Below are 18850 nucleotides of genomic sequence, written 5' to 3'. Positions count from 1 at the left end.
TGTTGTATTAGCGCCTTTTTAATTGTATTATCCATGTGGTGATAAAGATGACTGTCTATAACAAACATGTTTTATATTGGTATAAAGGCAAATCTTACTTATAATAATTAAATTAATATTTTGGATCAATTGTTATATTCATGTCAATTGTATGCCAGGTGTAATAATCTATTTCCGGATACCACTTGACATTGCAGGATGCATGTAAGTTGGATCTTATTCTTCCCTACAAGGATGTGCATTTGTTTTGGAGGGGACAGGAGGTTTTTTGACATGTTAACTTTTGGTCAATAATTTCAGCTGTGTATACATTAACTTAGGCTGGCACAGTTATTGTATAATCGTGTAACCAAAAATTATTGTCTTCACATTCAATTTAGGTGAAGGGGGATTTAACTTTGTATTCGAGTAGATATACTTTACCCAAGAGCAGTTTTTTTTTTCATGAATAGGGTAAAGTTGGTAGAGCAGAACCTCATTGTTGGAATGAGAAGCTTCATTTCCAAACATGGTCAAAACCATTTGTTTATKAGACAGAGGTAACAGCAAAGCTGTGTTGTATTCATTAGGTATATATTTTTCAAAGATAAATTACAAGCTCACACATACAATTTTTTTTGACAATTATGATTAACCCTGTTATTTGCATGACAATCATTTACCAAAATTCCATCATCGTCACAGCCCTAACGTTAACATGTCACCACTTTCAGTTAGACATCTTTTTTAGTTGTCTCATTTACCCTCATTCCTTGCATTGAACCAGGGACTAGCTATGGCACATGCCTTGATGCTTCTGGTAAGTGGCAATATTTGTGATTTTTCATGTATATATATTTTTTGATTGGCCATTTGTGACTAATGGTATCTACGCAATGCCCAACTATATCACTGCTTGTTTGGCAATTATAATTGCCAGTGCTGTTTTTGTTTTTATGGTGTATTGTTGCAGGCTAACTTATGTTTCCTCTTCTCTGTCCAGTTAGAAAGTCCTGTTCTTATTGCTGCTATTTTCATTAGTGGCATTGGTGGGACATTCCAGTTCGGCTTTCATATATCTGTCCTAACTTCACCTTCTTCTGTGAGTACTGTAGATCCACTTCAAAAGTATTTTTAAATGACAAAAGTAGACCACCACGTCAGTATTAACAGATACATGTTGCTTTGTAAACCAATCTCAGTTGTTACTATGCTAGTACTTCCTGGTTTGGGGGCTTATCTAAATTTATGAAGGGGAAGCTCCAGATAGCCCAGAATAAGCTGATCGGGGTAGTATGAAGGTAACTCCATGTACTCACATAGGCAGGAGCTGCTTTCAGGAACTAAACTGGCTGCCTGTTGAGGCTAGGGTGTCCCAGATTAGACTAGGTCTGGTTTACAGGAGTATTTATGGTCCTGCGCCCAGATATCTAAGTGATTACTTTCCTCGTGTTAGGGATGCACACAATCACAGCACCAGATCAGGTGTTGCTGATGTGTGCTTATACAGGTTCAGGAGTAATGCTGGGAAAGGTACTTTCTTGTATACTGGAGCCTCAGAATGGAATGAGTTGCCTCTGCCCATAAAAACAATGTCCTCTCTGGGCAGCTTTAAAAACAAAGTAAAAATATGTTTGATGTCTTCTGTGCCCATATGAATAACCCCTATGATGTAACTGGAATGATGAGATAGATGTTCTTCTTCTCTGTTTTTGTTTTATTGTTTCACTGCCATACTGTGTTCGATCTTGTCTAGGTATCTTGTCTCAAGAGGACCACAGTGGAAATAAGTCCCAGACTTTATTGTGTGTTATCCTCGATGCTTTTATCCATGTGCATGTATGGCTTTTTCAGGTTTTATGTGTGCTTGTTTTTTTTAAATGGTTGAATTAATAAACTAAACTAAAAAAAGTGACACTCAAGTTTCTATAACAATAATGTAATAGCTCCGAATCACTATTTTCCTCTAACAAAGCAACAACTTCAGTTGGAGACATGCACCAATGTAAACTGTAAATATTTTGTCTGGGGGGAAATGAGAAATGGTTTGAGATCCGTAATGTTTGACTGACCCAATTCCAAAATGTCACGGCCACCATCTTGGTGTTGCTGTAGTTCATAAAGGAGCTCGTGAACACCACATGCCTGCAGCGGTATAGTATATCCCTGGAACAGTGGGAAGTGACTCTCATCTGGTCCTTCATCGTCTCCATCTTCTGCATCGGGGGTCTCCTTGGTTCCCTGTGTGCCGGCCACCTTTCATCAGCGTATGGGAGGTAAGTGGTAGTAGTAGAAAGTGTCAGGCTTCATACTGGGCCAAGACTTGGGGTATGCATCCTGGCCATGCAAGGATTTTGGCCTCTTATTTGAAGGTGTGTTGGTGTGGTTACTATTTGTTGTAGTAGAACAGGAATTAGGTTGATTATTATTTTTCCCCCACCACACTTAACAGAAAGAGATGCCTGTTGTTGAACAACCTGTTTGCCATTGGCGGTGCTGTGATGATGCTGTTGAGTAAAACGGCCATGTCCTTTGAGATGATCATGGTTGGACGTTTCCTCTATGGCATTAATGCAGGTAAGCTGATTTTTCTTATGAATGGATTCCATTCATAAAAAAGGTCCATCCAAAACAAGGTCATCTTTATACCTGTCTTAATATCTCACTAGAGGATTAATGCTGCCAAACTGTCTGTGATAAGGTTTATCCTTTCTTGCGTGTGCTGCAGGTGTTAGCCTCAGTGTCCACACCATGTACCTAGTGGAATGTGCCCCCAAGAGGCTGCGAGGGATAGTGGGTTTGTCTGTTGCCACCTTTCTGTCCATGGGGAAGTTCTCAGGTCAGCTTCTGGGGATCAGGTGAGCTATCTGGTCCTAGTGTGTCAGTCAGGGATGCTTATATCAGTTTAACCTGTGGTGAACAAACAATGTGATATTATTTGATAGTGTACTCTGTCCTTGCAGTGAGTTATTGGGGACAGAGGACAGGTGGCCTTGGTTGTTGGGCTTCAGTGGTGCGACCGCCCTGCTCCAGCTCATCACCCTGCCCTTCCTCCCAGAGTCACCCAAATACCTTCTGCTGGACCGGGGCGACCGTCAGGGCTGTGAGAAGGGTAAGCACCTGGGTGGAGCCCTGAGGAATATTGACAGGTAATGGGTTGCCTAAGGAACGCTACCTCACTAAAAATGTACTTGATGCAATTAGTGTTTTCATAATCATTCTCACAATCATCATCATCATAATATCTGACTCAGCAGTCTATCTTTTTGGGCTTGTATGTCCTTTTCCACTTGTGTATCTTACTGGGCCTTTCCCCCTTGTAGCCATCCGCAGGCTGTGGGGCAACAGAGACCACAGTGCGGAGGTGGAGGAGATGCTGGTGGAGCACGCCTCCATGAAGGGAGTCTGCAGCCACACTGTGTTGGACCTGATCCTGGACCAGGACGTACGCTGGCAGTTCCTCACCATCCTCGTCGCCTTCACCACCCTGCAGTTCAGTGGCATCAACGCTGTGAGTTTCATGAAGTTGGTCCACAAGGACATTGTGTTTGAGCAAGAGTTGGAGTTAGGATATACAAATATACCATAGCATGTCACTGTCTGATCAAAACCTACCTAAAGTCCATTCAATTATACTGAACAAAAATATAAATGCAACATGTAAAGTGTTGATCTCATGTTTCATGAGCTGAAATAAAAGGGCGCAAATTTGTTGGCATCCCTGTTAGTAAGCATTTATATTTGCCAAGATAATCCATCCGCCTGACAGGTGTGGCATATCAAGAAGCTGATTAAACAGCATGGTCATTACACAGRTGTACCTTGTGCTGGCGACAATAAAAGGCCACTCTAAAATGTACAGTTTTGTCACACAAAACAATGCCACAGATGTCTCAAGTTTTGAGGGAGTGTACAATTGGCATGCTGACTGCAGGAATGTCCACCAGAGCTGTTGCCAGAGAATTGAATGTTCGTTTCTCTACCATAAGTCGCCTCCAACGTCATTTTAGAGAATTTGGCAGTACGTCCAACCGGCCTCAAAACCACAGACCACGTGAAACCAAGCCATCCCAGGACCTCCAAAACCGGATTCTTCACCTGCGGGATCGTCTCTGACCAGCCACCTGGAAATCTGATGAAACTGTGGGTTTGCACAAACTGTCAGAAACCGTCTCAGGGTAGCTCATCTGCGTGCTTGTCATCCTCACCAGGGTCCTATGGTAGCGGTGGGGTTATGGTATGGACAGGCAAAAGCTACGGACAACAAACACAATTGCATTTTATCGATGGCAATTTGAATGCACATAGATACGTGACGAGATCCTGAGGCCCGTTGTCATGTCATTAATTCGCCGTCATCACCTCATGTTTCAGCATGATAATGCACGGCCCCATGGCGCAAGGATCTGTACACAATTCCTGGAAGCTGAAAATGACCCAGTTCTTCCATGGTCAGCAGACTCGCCAGACATGTCACCCGTTGAGCATGTTTGGGATGCTCTGGATTGACATGTATGACAGAATGTTCCAGTTCCCACCAATATCCAGCAACTTCACACAGCCATTGAAGAGGAGTGGGACAACATTCCACAGTCCAAAATCAACAGCCTGATCATCTATGCCAAGGAGATGTCGTGCTGCATGAGGCAAATGGTGTTCACACCAGATACTGACTGGTTTTCTGATCCGTGCCCCTACCTGCATGTATGTATTCTCAGTCATGTGAAATCCATAGATTAGAGCCTAATGAATTTATTTCAATTGACYGATTTCCATATATGAACTGCAACTCAGTAAWATCTTTGACATTAATGCATGTGGCATTTTTATATTTTTGTTCAGAGTATATAGTCTGATTAAGTGATAAACCGTGTCATTCTGCTCCTCTGCAGGTGTACCTTTACTCATTTGATGTGTTCCGTACTGCAGGGATCCCCACACACCAGTTACGCCATGTTGCCTTGGGAACCGGTCTGTGTGAGGTTTCTACCTCCATGGCCTGTGTGAGTTGTGTTTTACCATATCCCTCACCACTAACTCTTATTAACCCTATATGAACCTTTATGAATTGTGAAGGTTCATATGGGAGGGGGGACTACTCGCTGAAGATGTCTATATCGGTCCACTAATACAGGACTAGTAAAGGCCCAGTGCACTTCTTTTGTGAAAACATTTAAACTAAATTATATTTCTGTACAAAACAGTTAATCTGATGTAATACTTGCAGAATAGAAATACTTGCTTGATATAGTTTTTTAAATGTATTTTTATTCAACCTTTATTTAACTAGGCAAGTCAGCTAAGAACAAATTCTTATTTACAATGACGGCCTAGACCGGCCAAAACCGGACGACGCTGGGCCAATTGTGCGCCACCCTATGGGACTCCCAATCAGGGCTGGTTGTGAAACAGCCTGGATTCGAACCAGGGTGTCTGTAGTGGCGCCGCTAGCACTGAGATGCAGTACCTTAGACCGCTGAACCAGGGTCTGTAGTGACACCTCTAGCACTGAGATGCAGTGCCTTAGACCGCTGCGCCACTCGGGAGGCCATACAGTACCAGTCAAAAGTTTGGACACATCTACTCATTCCAGGGTTTTTAATTTTTTTAAACTATTTTCTACATTGTAGAATAATAGTGAAGACATCAAAACTATGAAATAACACATGGAATGACATTTCTGCCATCCATTGTGACATTGTGGGAGGATAACCAACCTTCCCACTAATGGCAATGTATTTCTTAGCCACTGTAAATGCTAGGTTACACAGTTTCTTCTGACAAGTTTCCAGTATCAATATTTCTAAACAAACAAAAACAGGGAGAAGGGAGGATCTATAGACATGTTGAGATAGAACATACTCTTTGCCAGAATTCAGCCAGCCTTCACAAGAACATAACATATGCAATTATGTCCCCTTTTGTGTTTTACACCTCCAGCAGAGGAAGTACATTTCTGAGTGATGATATTCAGTTTCACTGGCATATAGTACTTTCTATGGATTGTCTTAAACTGCAGTAATTTATGTCTGAGATTATATGAACATGACTGGGCATTCTAACATATCTGTATCCATTCATCATCAATAGTCTCCCAGGTCTTCCTCACTTTTCTGTATGACATGTTTTGTGTCATTGGGAAAAGCCTCTATCAACCCTTGATATAGTTTGGAAATCAACTTTAGAGGTTTGTCAGAATGCCTTAAAATAGTTTTCAATCTTTGAATCTTCTGGCGGCTTGTCCAGTGTTTGCTGCACAGAGAGAATAAAGCGTTGCATTTGTAAAAGTTCACCTCAGCGCCGACTGGTCTTCCCTGGTTGCCTGACCCTGCTGAGACCCCTGTCACCATCTGATCCTGCTCAGATGAGGCATGACAAAGAATTGCATTGGTGTACATTTATACATTATGTTATCCAAGAATAGAATCAATGGTTCAATCATTGAAATGACCATAATTCCCAGATCCCAGACTGTATCCTACCCGTCAACTCAAGATGGAACTTTGAATCCATTCATTGATTGTTATAATATACTGTAAAATTCACCTGAGCTCCGTAGACTGGTCTGACCCTGCTGGGATTTGATTTATTAGGGTCCCCATTAGCCAAGTCTAGCGACACCAAGTCTTACTGGGGTCTGACACTTAATAAAAAAGACATTACAGACAAAATACTTTACAATTGACATACACACTACATGTTAATCTTTTTAAATGTGTGTGTGCATCTATCAGTATACACATACAGTGGGGAGAACAAGTATTTGATACTTTATTTTTTATTTATCCGTTATTTTACCAGGTAAGTTGACTGAGAACACGTTCTCATTTGCAGCAACGACCTGGGGAATAGTTACAAGGGAGAGGAGGGGGATGAATGAGCCAATTGTAAACTGGGGATTATTAGGWGACCGTGATGGTTGAGGGCCAGATTGGGAATTTAGCCAGGACACCGGGGTTAACACCCCTACTCTTACGATAAGTGCCATGGGATCTTTAATGACCTCAGAGAGTCAGGACACCCGTTTAACGTCCCATCCGAAAGACGGCACCCTACACAGAGCAGTGTCCCCAATCACTGCCCTGGGGCATTGGGATCTTTGTTTAGACCAGAGGAAAGAGTGCCTCCTACTGGCCCTCCAACACCACTTCCAGCAGCATCTGGTCTCCCATCCAGGGCCTGACCAGGACCAACCCTGCTTAGCTTCAGAAGCAAGCCAGCAGTGGTATGCAGGGTGGTATGCTGCTGGCTACACTGCCGATATTGCAGGTTTTCCTACTTACAAATCATGTAGAGGTCTGTTATTTTTATCATAGGTACACTTCAACTGTGAGAGATGGTATCTAAAACAAAAATCCAGAAAATCACATTGTATGATTTTTAAGTAATTAATTTGCATTTTATTGCATGACATAAGTATTTGATCACCTACCAACCAGTAAGAATTTCGGCTCTCACAGACCTGTTCGTTTTTCTTTAAGAAGCCCTCCTGTTCTCCACTCATTACCTGTATTAACTGCACCTGTTTGAACTCGTTACCTGTATAAAAGACACCTGTCCACACACTCAATCAAACAGACTCCAACCTCTCCACAATGGCCAAGACCAGAGAGCTGTGTAAGGACATCAGGGATAAAATTGTAGACCTGAACAAGGGTGGGATGGGCTACAGGACAATAGGCAAGCAGCTTGGTGAGAAGGCAACAACTGTTGGCGCAATTATTAGAAAATGGAAGAAGTTCAAGATGACGGTCAATCACCCTCGGTCTGGGGCTCCATGGTTCAAGCCAGCGCATGTCCAGGCCCGTCTGAAGTTTGCCAATGACCATCTGGATGATCCAGAGGAGGAATGGGAGATGGTCATGTGGTCTGATGAGACAAAAAAAGCCTTTTTGGTCTAAACTCCACTCGCCGTGTTTGGAGGAAGAAGAAGGATGAGTACAACCCCAAGAACACTATCCCAACGGTGAAGCATGGAGGTGGAAACATCATTCTTTGGGGATGCTTTTCTGCAAAGGGGACAGGACGACTGCACCGTATTGAGGGGAGGATGGATGGGGCATGTATCGCGAGATCTTGGCCAACAACCTCCTTCCTCAGTAAGAGCATTGAAGATGGGTCGTGGCTGGGTCTTCCAGCATGACAACGACCCGAAACACACAGCCAGGGCAACTAAGGAGTGGCTCCATAAGAAGCATCTCAAGGTCCTGGAGTGGCCTAGCCAGTCTCCAGGCCTGAACCAAATAGAAAATCTTTGGAGGGAGCTGAAAGTCCGTATTGCCAGCGACAGCCTCGAAACCTGAAGGATCTGGAGAAGGTCTGTATGGAGGAGTGGGCCAAAATCCCTGCTGCAGTGCGTGCAAACCTGGTCAAGAACTACAGGAAACGTATGATCTCTGTAATTGCAAACAAAGGTTTTTTCTGTACCAAATATTAAGTTCTGCTTTTCTGATGTATCAAATACTTATGTCATGCAATAAAATGCTAATTAATTAGTTAAAAATCATACAATGTGATTTTCTGGATTTTTGTTTTAGATTCCGTCTCTCACAGTTGAAGTGTACCTATGATAACAATTACAGACCTCTACATGCTTTGTAAGTAGGAAAACCTGCAAAATCGGCAGTGTATCAAATACTTCTTCTCCCCACTGTACATGTCAGTACATACACAAGTAGGTCACATGTGGGAGAGGCGTTGTGCTGTKAGGTTATTTTATTTGTTTTTTGAAAACGGGTTTGCTGTTCACTTGCGCTATATAAGATGGGAGTTCCATGCACTCATGGCTCTCTATATACTGTACGTTTCCTTGAATTTGTTCTGGACCTGGGGACTGTGAAAAGACCCCTGGTGGCATGTCTGGTGGGGTAAGTGTGTGTGTAAGTTGACTATGCAAACAATTTGGAATTTTCAACACATTAATGGATCTTATAAAAACAAGAAGTGACGCAGTCTTTCCTCAACTTTTAGCCAAGAGAGACTGGCATGCATAGTATTAATATTAGCCCTCTGATTACAATGAAGAGCAAGACATGTGGCTCTGTTCTGGGTCAGCTGCAGCTTAACTATGTCTTTCTTTACAGCACTTGACCATATGACTGGACAATAATCAAGATAAGATAAAACTAGAGCCTGCAGGACTTGCTTTGTGGAGTGTGGTGTCAAAAAAGCAGAGCATCTCTTTATTACAGACATACCTTTCTCCCTCTTTACAACCATTGAATCTAAGGTAACACMAAGTAATTTAGTCTCCTCAACTTGTTCAACAGCCACACCATTCATTACCAGATCCAACTGGTCTAGAACYTGATTTGTACCAAATACAATGCTCTTAGTTTTAGAGATATTCAGGACCAGTTTATTACTGGCCAACCATTCCAAAACAGACTGCAACTCTTTAAGGGTTTCAGTGACTTCAATAGCTGTGGTAGCTGATGTGTATATGGTTGAATCATCAGCATACACGAACACACATGCTTTGTTTAATGCCAGTGGCAGGTCATTGGTAAAAATGGAAAATAGTAGAGGGCCTAGAGAGCTGCCTTGTGGTTCACCACACTTTACATGTTTGACGTTAGAGAAGCTTCCATAAAAAAGATAAAAAAGCGGAGTTCTATTAGATATCTCTGAATCCATGATATGGCAGAGGTTGAAAAGCCATAACACAAGATTTCACAACAGGTTATGATCAATACTATCAAAGGCTGCACTGAATTCTAACAGTACAGCTCCCACCACATTATCATAAATGAATTTCAAACAATCATTAGTCATTTGTGTCAATGCAGTACATGTTGAGTGCCCTTCTCTATAAGCATGCTGAAAGTCTGTTATTAATTTGTTTACAGAGAAATAGCATTGTATTTGGTCTAACACCATTCTTTCCAACAGTTTGCTAAGAGCTGATAGGTCTGGTGTTAGAACCAGTAAAGGCCGCTTTACCACTCTTGGGTATTGGAATAGCTTCGGCTTCCCTCCAGGCCTGAGGCCAAATACTTTCCTCTAGGCTCAGATTAAAGATATAACAGATAGGAGTGGCTATAATCGGAGTCAGCTACCATCCTCAGTAGCTTTCCATCTAAGTTGTCAATGCTAGGTTTGTCATTATTGATCGATAACAATAATTTTGCCACCTCTCCCACACTAACTTTACAAAACTCACAATGCTATTCTTTCATTATTTGTTTTTTTTATGCATGAATACAATKGCTCATTGTTGTTGGCATTTCCTGCCTAAGTTTGTCCACTTTGCCAATGAAGTAATTGTTAAAATAATAGGCAACATCAAATGGTTTTGTGATGAATAAGCCATCTGATTTGATGAAAGATGGAGTTGAATTTGTCTTTCTGTCCATAATTTCATTTAGAATACTCAAGTTTTTCCCCCATCATTCTTTATATCATTTATCTTGGCTTCATAATACAGCTTCTACTTTTTGTTGAGTTTAGTCACAATTTCTCAGTTTGTACTAAGTCAGCCAGTCAGATGTGCAGCTAGACTTATTAGTCGGTCCTTTTGCCCCATCTCTTTCAACCATGTTTTTTCAATTCCTCAGCAATCTATGGCGCCTTAACAATAACTGGAAGAAGCAATTTCATAAATTCATCATGTGCAGCATCTGGATTCTCCTTACATCAGACCAACAAATATTTTGACATCTACATAAGAGTCACAGAAAAATATTTTATATGATCTCTTAGACACTATTTTAGGCTCAGCTTTTGGAACTTTGGCTTTCCTGGATATAGCCACTATATTGTGATCACTGCATCCAATGAACCTTATTTCTAAGGTTACATATATTAATATAGGCTATTTCCAGCCATTTCCTGTGTATCTTATCAGAGAGAGACATAATATGGAAAAGAGCAAACAAATCAAGAGAGAAAAATATACATTCAGCAGTCCATTAATCAGTTGGTGTGTGTGTGTGCTGTGAGGTTGAGGCTACGAAACCATAGGCTTAGCTTTCTCATCCCTTCCAGGCTTTTGGGTGGGAGGGTGGACAATGAGCCTGTCATAGCGGATGTAAGCAATGTCCTCACGTGCTCTGGCAGCTTTCATGGCTGGGATCAGTTCTTTCCTCTTCTGGCGCACAGCTTCAGAATAGTCCTCGTTGAGAAAGTTGTACGTTCCTCTCAAGTTCTTGGTTCTTTCCAGAACAGCTACCTTGTCCTTGAACCTCAGGAACTTGACTACTATCAGCCTGGGTCTATCATCTGGGCCGGTGGTGGGTTTTGCAGTCCTGTGGGCACGCTCCACCTCAATCTTCCTGTGGTCCATCTTCAATTTCTCAGAGATCATTTCCCTCACTTTGTTCTCCGACTCCGCCCAGGTCTCATGGATATTCTGCAATTCCGTCAACAACCATGTTGTTCCGCCTTGATTGTCCCTCAAGATAATCTAATTTCTCCATCATTGTTATGATGGATTCCCAAACAGAACTGATGTCCTCTCTCAATGACTTACAGATTGCTGTCATCTTGCCGTTCTCCTGTTTCAACTCATCGAGCTGACCCTGGGAGAACTGCAAACTGTTCTTTAGGTCTTGGATCTCTCTGGTCAGGTCATCCATTTCTTTTATTAGTTGAATCCACCAGTATTTGGACACAACACTTGAAGCAATTTTCTTGTTGTTGTAACAACTGTTTAACTATTTTTGTTAGTTTAAAATATCCTTCACCTGTGATAGAGACAACACTGTCCTCAACGGTACTCCTGCCGGCTTTGGTCTTCGTCATGGTAGCAACGTAGGTTACTCCTCACAATCCAAACAGGGCATGTCGCAGGTAAGATTGGAAACAACAAACAGCAGACCGCCAGAAGCCCGAGACAATCCATGGTCCCAGCCACAATGTCTAAATGCATCATGGGCTGCGTTCAACCCCTCAAGAAAATCCTGCTAGCTTAATAGGCAGCTAGGCTAGGTGCTACGCCAAGCAGCTCCTCAGACCCAGCCTTGGTCGGCGGGATCACTGGACAGATGGTAGCGGTACCAGAAACTGATGCTAACCGCGTCACGGAATCCAAACACAAAAGGTAGCTAGCTAGTAACCAAACTTATTCCATAGACCAAAACATCAAACCGAGCTCTCCCTCATTCCGCGTTCAACAGGAAGTGACCTGTTGTGCAGTGCGTTCAAGACACCTGTCATCATCTGATCCTGCTAAGACATGATGAGCATAGTTTTGTGTACTGACTGTGCAACATGACAGTAAAGCCTGTAGAGCTGTTTATACTGTGTCAGTGTGTAAAGTAGGGAATTGGCTAGGGAAACTGACAGATCAATAACGTTACATTGCTATACTGACTGTGATTAAGGCAAAAATATCTAACGTTAGCCAACTTTTGGCTAGCTCTATGGTGCATCAACTGGCGAAAATGAGCCAAGTTAATTTACTTCTGTTGAAACGGGACAAAACAAAGGCTACTGAATTAGAGGGAGATGCCTCTGGAATTTATACACTGAGTAAGTGAAGTTATGGAGATTGTACTCCTATTAGAGAGACGGCGAGAGAGACAGTTCCTCAGTTTAGGGTTCCTTAATGTGATTGGTGATGAACAATGTTTGCAATTCTGTGCCATGTCACTCAGCTTGTACATTTCCATACACACAACAGCTGTTAGATACTGCTACCTGACAGATAGCTGGAGGCTAGAGCTGTGGTAGCTACTAGTTAGCTAGCTAGTTCAGTCACTTCAGACAGAACTTGAGTTGAGAGGGGATGAAACATTAGCTAACGTTACATGTCAGTTACAATACTATCTCAGCACTGGGAATATTTTTTTTTCTTCAGTTAAGTCAAACAGCAATTACCTTGCCAGCTACATCAGTCAAATAAAGAGTAGCCAGTTTCTTCTCTGCTTGCTTTTACAACTCTGAGAAAAAGCACAACATACACAGACAACAGCTGCCTCTGTTTGCACGCTCTGTGGTGTCCGTGTGGTCCTAAATCCAACTGTCTGAAACCGCCAAACAGCCTATCCGACCACTCTGAGGCATCCACATGGTCTTAAAGCACACCAATGCCACTTTTTGTATCACAGTGCAATGATAAAACTGAGGAGGGGGACAAAATGCTATTTCAGAATGTGGGGGCATCATGTCCTACCCTACTACAAGGAAAGTTGCGCCCCTGACTGTTCTTAATTATACAACTACCTTTTTTGCCAAAGCTGTGATGCTGAAGAAGAAAAAAATAGCCCGATCATACAGATATCGGTCCGCTAAAACCAGTAATGACAAACCCCAAAGAGGGGTTTGTCAACAAGACTTACATGTTCTCAAGCCTGTAACTACAGTTGAAGTCGGAAGTACACCTTAGCCAAATACATTTAAACTCAGTTTTTCACAATTCCTGACATTTAATTCTAGTAAAAATTCCCTGTCTTAGGTCAGTTAGGATCATCACTTTATTTTAAGAATGTGAAATGTCAGAATAATAGTAGAGAGAATGATTTTATTTCAGCTTTTATTTATTTCATCACATTCCCAGTGGGTCAGAAGTTTACTCAATTAGTATTTGGTAGCATTGCCTTTAAATTGTTTAACTTGGGTCAAACGTTTCGGGTAGCCTTCCATAAGCTTCCCACAATAAATTGGGTGAATTTTGGCCCATTCCTCCTGACAGAGCTGGTGTAACTGAGTCAGGTTTGTAGGCCTCCTTGCTCGCACACGCTTTTGTCCTTAAGCCATTTTGCCACAACTTTGGAAGTATGCTTGGGGTCATTGTCCATTTGGATGACTCATTTGCGACCAAGCTTTAACTTCCTGACTGATGTCTTGAGATGTTGCTTCAATATATCCACATAATTTTCCATCCTCATGATGCCATCTATTTTGTGAAGAGTCACCAGTCCCTCCTGCAGCAAAGCACCCCTACAACATGATGCTGCCACCCCCGTGCTTCACTGTTGGGATGGTGTTCTTCGGCTTGCAAGCCTCCCCCTTCTGACCCACTGGAATTGTGATACGGTGAATTATAAGTGAAATAATTTGTCTGTAAACAATTGTTGGAAAATTACTTGTGTCATGCACAAAGTAGATGTCTTAACCAACTTGCCAAAATTATAGTTTGATAACAAGAAATTTGTGGAGTGGTTGAAAACCATTTTTAATGACTCCAACCTAAGTGTATGTAAACTTCCGACTTCAACTGTATTTACTAAGAGTGCCCCACCCCTGTGGCGTTGTATTTATGTCCAGTTGACAGTGAAATTCCTAATGTCACTATTTGACTCTGATCGTTAACCCTCCTTTGGTATGACAGGTGATGGTGATTGAGAGCACAGGAAAGAGGCTAATGCTCTATAGGGGTTACCTATGCATGGCAGTTACCCTGGGTCTTCTGACCCTTACACTCTACCTGCAGGTAAGTCAAACATTATAAGCAACACACTACTGTCATCAACTACATAGTTTGTGGGTTTCATCTTTACCACAAATGGAAAAATACTCATTACTAATGAATGAATGGAATTCTCTGAGGCATGTCATCCAGCTCTAAAGTTCACAGAATGTCCCTATATATTATCACTGGGTTACATCAATCTTTTACAGTGGGTGGAAACAACAATGGCTCATTAATAAGTTACACCTTTGTTGTTTGTTGTTCAGATCCAAGTTTCCTGGATGCCTTACTGCAGTATGCTTCTCATCTTCATCTTCATCTTCTTCTTCTCCAGTGGACCAGGTGGGTCCTATACCCTGACGTATGACTAAGCCATGCCAAAACAATGGATCAACTTATTTATCTGGTATTTTCATTGTCTATTGCTCCTAGCTGGAGTGACAGTGGCTCTACCTGGTGATATCTTCAACCAGTCGTTCAAATCAGCTGCCTACACCATCGGCTGCACCCTCAACTGGCTGGGCCTCTTCCTCCTGGGGTTGCTCTTCCCCGTCATAGTGGTGAGCACATCAACTTCTCACACCTTGTCTTTGTATGTACACTACCGTTCAAAAGTTTGGGGTCACTTAGAAATGTCCTTGTTTTTGATGCAATTTYTTTGTCCATTAAAATAACATCAAATCAATCAGAAATACAGTGTAGACATTGTTAATGTTGTAAATGACTATTGTAGCTGGAAACTGCTTTTTTATTTATTWAAATTTTAATGGAATATCTACATAGGCGCACAGAGGCCCATTATCAGCAACCATCACTCCTGTGTTTCAATGGCACGTTGTGTTAGCTAATCCAAGTTTATCATTTTAAAAGGCTAATTGATCATTAGAAAACCCTTTTTCAATTATATTAGCACAGCCGAAAACTGTTGTCCTGATTAAATAAGCAATAAAACTTGTATTGACTTCTTTAGACTAGTTGAGTATCTGGAGCATCAGCATTTGTGGGTTCGATTACAGGCTCAAAATGGCCAGAAACAAAACTTTCTTTGGTAACTCGTCACTCTTCTTGTTCTGAGAAATGAAGGCTATTCCAAGCGAGAAATTGCCAAGAAAAAGCAAGGAAAAAGCACACAGACACTGGACAGAGGAAGATTGGAAAAATGTGTTATGGACAGACTAGTCTAAGTTTGAGGTGTTCAGATCACAAAGAAGAAAATTCTTGAGAAGCAGAAAAAATGAAAAGATGCTGAGGAGTGCTTGACGCCATCTGTCAAGCATGGTGGAGGCAATGTGATGGTCTGGGGTGCTTTGGTGGTGGTAAAGTGGGAGATTTGTACAGGGTAAAAGGGAGCTTGAAGAAGGAAGGCTATCACTCCATTTTGCAATGCCATGCCATACCCTGTGGACGGTGCTTAATTGGAGCCAATTTCCTCCTACAACAGGACAATGACCCAAGGCACAGCTCCAAACTATGCAATAACTATTTAGGGAAGAAGCAGCCAGCTGATATTCTGTCTATAATGGAGTGGCCAGCACAGTCACCGGATCTCAACCCTATTGAGCTGTTGTGGGAGCAGCTTGACCGTATGGTACGTAAGAAGTGCCCATCAAGCCAATCCAACTTGTGGGAGGTGCTTCAGGAAGCACGTGTTAAAATCCCTTCAGATTACCTCAACAAATTGACAACTAGAATGCCAAAGGTCTGCAAGGCTGAAAATGGAGGATTCTTTGACAAAAGCWAAGTTTGAAGGACACAATTATTATTTCAATTAAAAATCATTATAACTTTGTCAATGTCTTGACTATATTTCCTATTCATTTTGCAACTCATTTCATGTGTTTTCATGGAAAACAGGGACATTTCTAAGTGACCCCAAACTTTTGAACAGTAGTGTATATATTCTTATTCCATTCCTTTACTTAGATTTGTGTGTTAGGTAGTTGTTGTGGAATTGTTAGTGCAGAAATATCTAACATGTAATCTGTCGGAACTAGAAGCTCAAGCATTTCGCTACACTCACAATAACATCTGCTAACCATGTGTATGTGACCAATAAAATTTGATTTGATTTTATACACAAACCGCAAACAGTTATACCTTAAGTATTGTGTCACTAGTACCTTACATAGGTAAAGGTACTCTTATTTGATGTGTAACCGTGGCAGCTGATGTCACACATACACTCACAGTATATTCTTATACACAGGAGAATTTGGACTACTTTTGTTTCCTGATTTTCTTCGTCTTCTGTTTCCTGTCTGGGGTGTTTGTGTGGTACAACGTGCCTGAGACCAAGAACCGCACTGTCATGGAGATCACGGCTGAGTTTCAGAGGATGCATCCCAACAGGGGATCCTCGGGGGAGGGAAGGTCGAGACCTCCTGAACCCAGTCATATCAAGGCATGCACAACCACAAAATTCTGAACATTTTCCATAATGAATGACAGTGTGTCTGACTTGCACATTGTTTTGTCGTTCCTGTGAAAACATTGTCTTTGTGARAACTCCTCTGTTAAGATTTGCCCCACACACCCATGTCCGGTCTGCTGTCATCTTGATTGCAAATCAATAATTTTGACCTTTATGATGGTAAGTATTGTGTGATAAAAATGTTACCTCTCTGGGCCACCTATTAAAGTAGTTTTAGTATTGTGAGCAGGCCAAGGTCTGTCATTATCAGGCTCTGGCCCCAGCCATACAGACACTAATCAGGGAGGGAGAGGTTTTACCTMTGACACCTACTTGTAAAGTCAGCATTCTGTGTGTACTTTACTGATGAACAAGGTAAGGTACATAATTTTAGCATGATTCAATCAGCTCGCCTTGAGTGTCTTATTGGTGAGTCAGCAGGGCTGCCATGCATAGCTTATCTGTCTGATTTATTACACTCCCTTTGAGAGTATTTTTTCATTACTGTGGTGTGTAGGATTATTTCAAATGGAAACTTATGTCTACTGTCTATATTCACGAGAAAAACAGTACCAGTAAAAGGTTTGGACACATCTACTCATTCAAGGGTTTTTCTTTATTTTTACTATTTTCTACATTGTAGAATAATAGTGAAGACCTCAAAACTATGCAATAACACATGGAATTAAGAAGTAACCAAAAATATATTTGAGATTCTTTAAAGTAGCCACCCTTTGCATTCTCTCAACCAGCTTCATGAGGCAGTCACCTGGATTGGATTTCAATAACAGGTGTGCCTTGTCCTTCTTAATGCATTTGAGCCAATCAGTTGTGTTGTGACAAGGTAGGGGTGGTATACAGGAGATAGCCCTATTTGGTAAAAGACCAAGTCCATATTATGGCAAGAACAGCTCAAATAAGCAAAGAGAAATGACAGTCCATTATTTTAAGACATGAAGGTCAGTCAATCCGGTCAGTCAAGTTTCTTCAAGTGCATTCGCAAAAACCATCACGCGCTATGATGAAACTGGCTCTCATGAGGACCGCCACAGGAAAGGAAGACCCAGAGTTACCTCTGCTGCAGAGGAAAAGTTCATTAGACTTAGCAGCACCTCAGATTGCAGCCCAAATGAATGCTTCACAGATTTCAAGTAACAGACACATTTCAACATCAACTGTTCAGAGGAGACTGCGTGAATCAGACCGTCATGGTCGAATTGCTGCAAAGAAACCATTAATAAAGGACACCAATAAGAAGAGACTTGCTTGGGCCAAGAAACACGAGCAATGGACATTAGACCGGTGGAAATCTGTCCTTTTGGTCTGATGAGTCCAAATTTTAGTTTTTTGGTTCCAACCGCCGTGTCTTTGTGAGAACAGATGATCTCCGCATGTGTGGTTCCCACCGTGAAGCATGGAGGAGGAGGTGTGATGGTGTTGGGTTAGTTTGCTGGTGACACTGTCGGTGATTTATATAGGATTCAAGGCACACTTAACCAGCATGGTTTCCACAGCATTCTGCAATGATACGCGATCGCATCTGGTTTGCACTTAGTCTCACTATCATTTGTTTTTCAACAGCACAATGACCCAACACACCTCCAGGCTGTGTAAGAGCTATTTGACCAAGAAGGAGTGTGATGGAGTGCTGCATCAGATGACCTGGCCTCCACGATCAACCGACCTCAACCCAATTGAGATGGTTTGGGATGAGTTGGACTGCAGAGTGAAGGAAAAGCAGCAATCAAGTGCTCAGCATTTTCCAAGACTGTTGRAAAAGCATTCCAAGTTAAACTGGTTGAGAGAATGCCAAGTGTGCAAACACTTTTTTTGGTTACTACATGATTCCATATATGTTATTTCATAGTTTGTCTTCACTATTATTCTATAATGTAGAAAATAGTACAAATAAAGATAACTCTTGAATGAGTATGTGTCCACACTTTTGACTTGTACGCTATATATCCTAATGTAAAAGTAATTGCTTTAAAAGTATGAAGTCATTTATTTGTGTGTTGTTATTGAAAATATTTCAGCTTTGTTCAGATCTCAGAAAACGTAGTATTTGCAATCTCGAGCCCAAACGCGCGTCGCCCTGTGCGTGTGTG

The 18850-nt window shown here is 41.7% G+C and overlaps 1 protein-coding gene across 1 annotated transcript; it reads left to right on the top strand.

The window, feature by feature from the left end:
• The first annotated feature begins 761 nt into the window (after window positions 1–761).
• LOC111964102 (solute carrier family 2, facilitated glucose transporter member 9-like) lies at window positions 762–18759 on the top strand. The gene is made up of 12 exons (XM_023987826.2): window positions 762–799; window positions 983–1081; window positions 2095–2255; window positions 2432–2556; window positions 2708–2837; window positions 2943–3091; window positions 3303–3490; window positions 4872–4982; window positions 14252–14353; window positions 14599–14674; window positions 14765–14892; window positions 16539–18759. Exons 1-12 carry the CDS (start codon window positions 776–778, stop codon window positions 16755–16757), a joined length of 1512 nt encoding a protein of 503 aa, XP_023843594.1. The 5' UTR covers window positions 762–775; the 3' UTR covers window positions 16758–18759.
• The last annotated feature ends 91 nt before the right edge of the window (window positions 18760–18850 follow it).

Source organism: Salvelinus sp. IW2-2015, linkage group LG5, assembly GCF_002910315.2.
Source record: "Salvelinus sp. IW2-2015 linkage group LG5, ASM291031v2, whole genome shotgun sequence".
NCBI lineage: Eukaryota > Metazoa > Chordata > Actinopteri > Salmoniformes > Salmonidae > Salvelinus > Salvelinus sp. IW2-2015.
The sequence above is the reverse complement of the archived record's forward strand: the minus strand, read 5'-3'. Positions and strand labels throughout refer to the sequence as shown.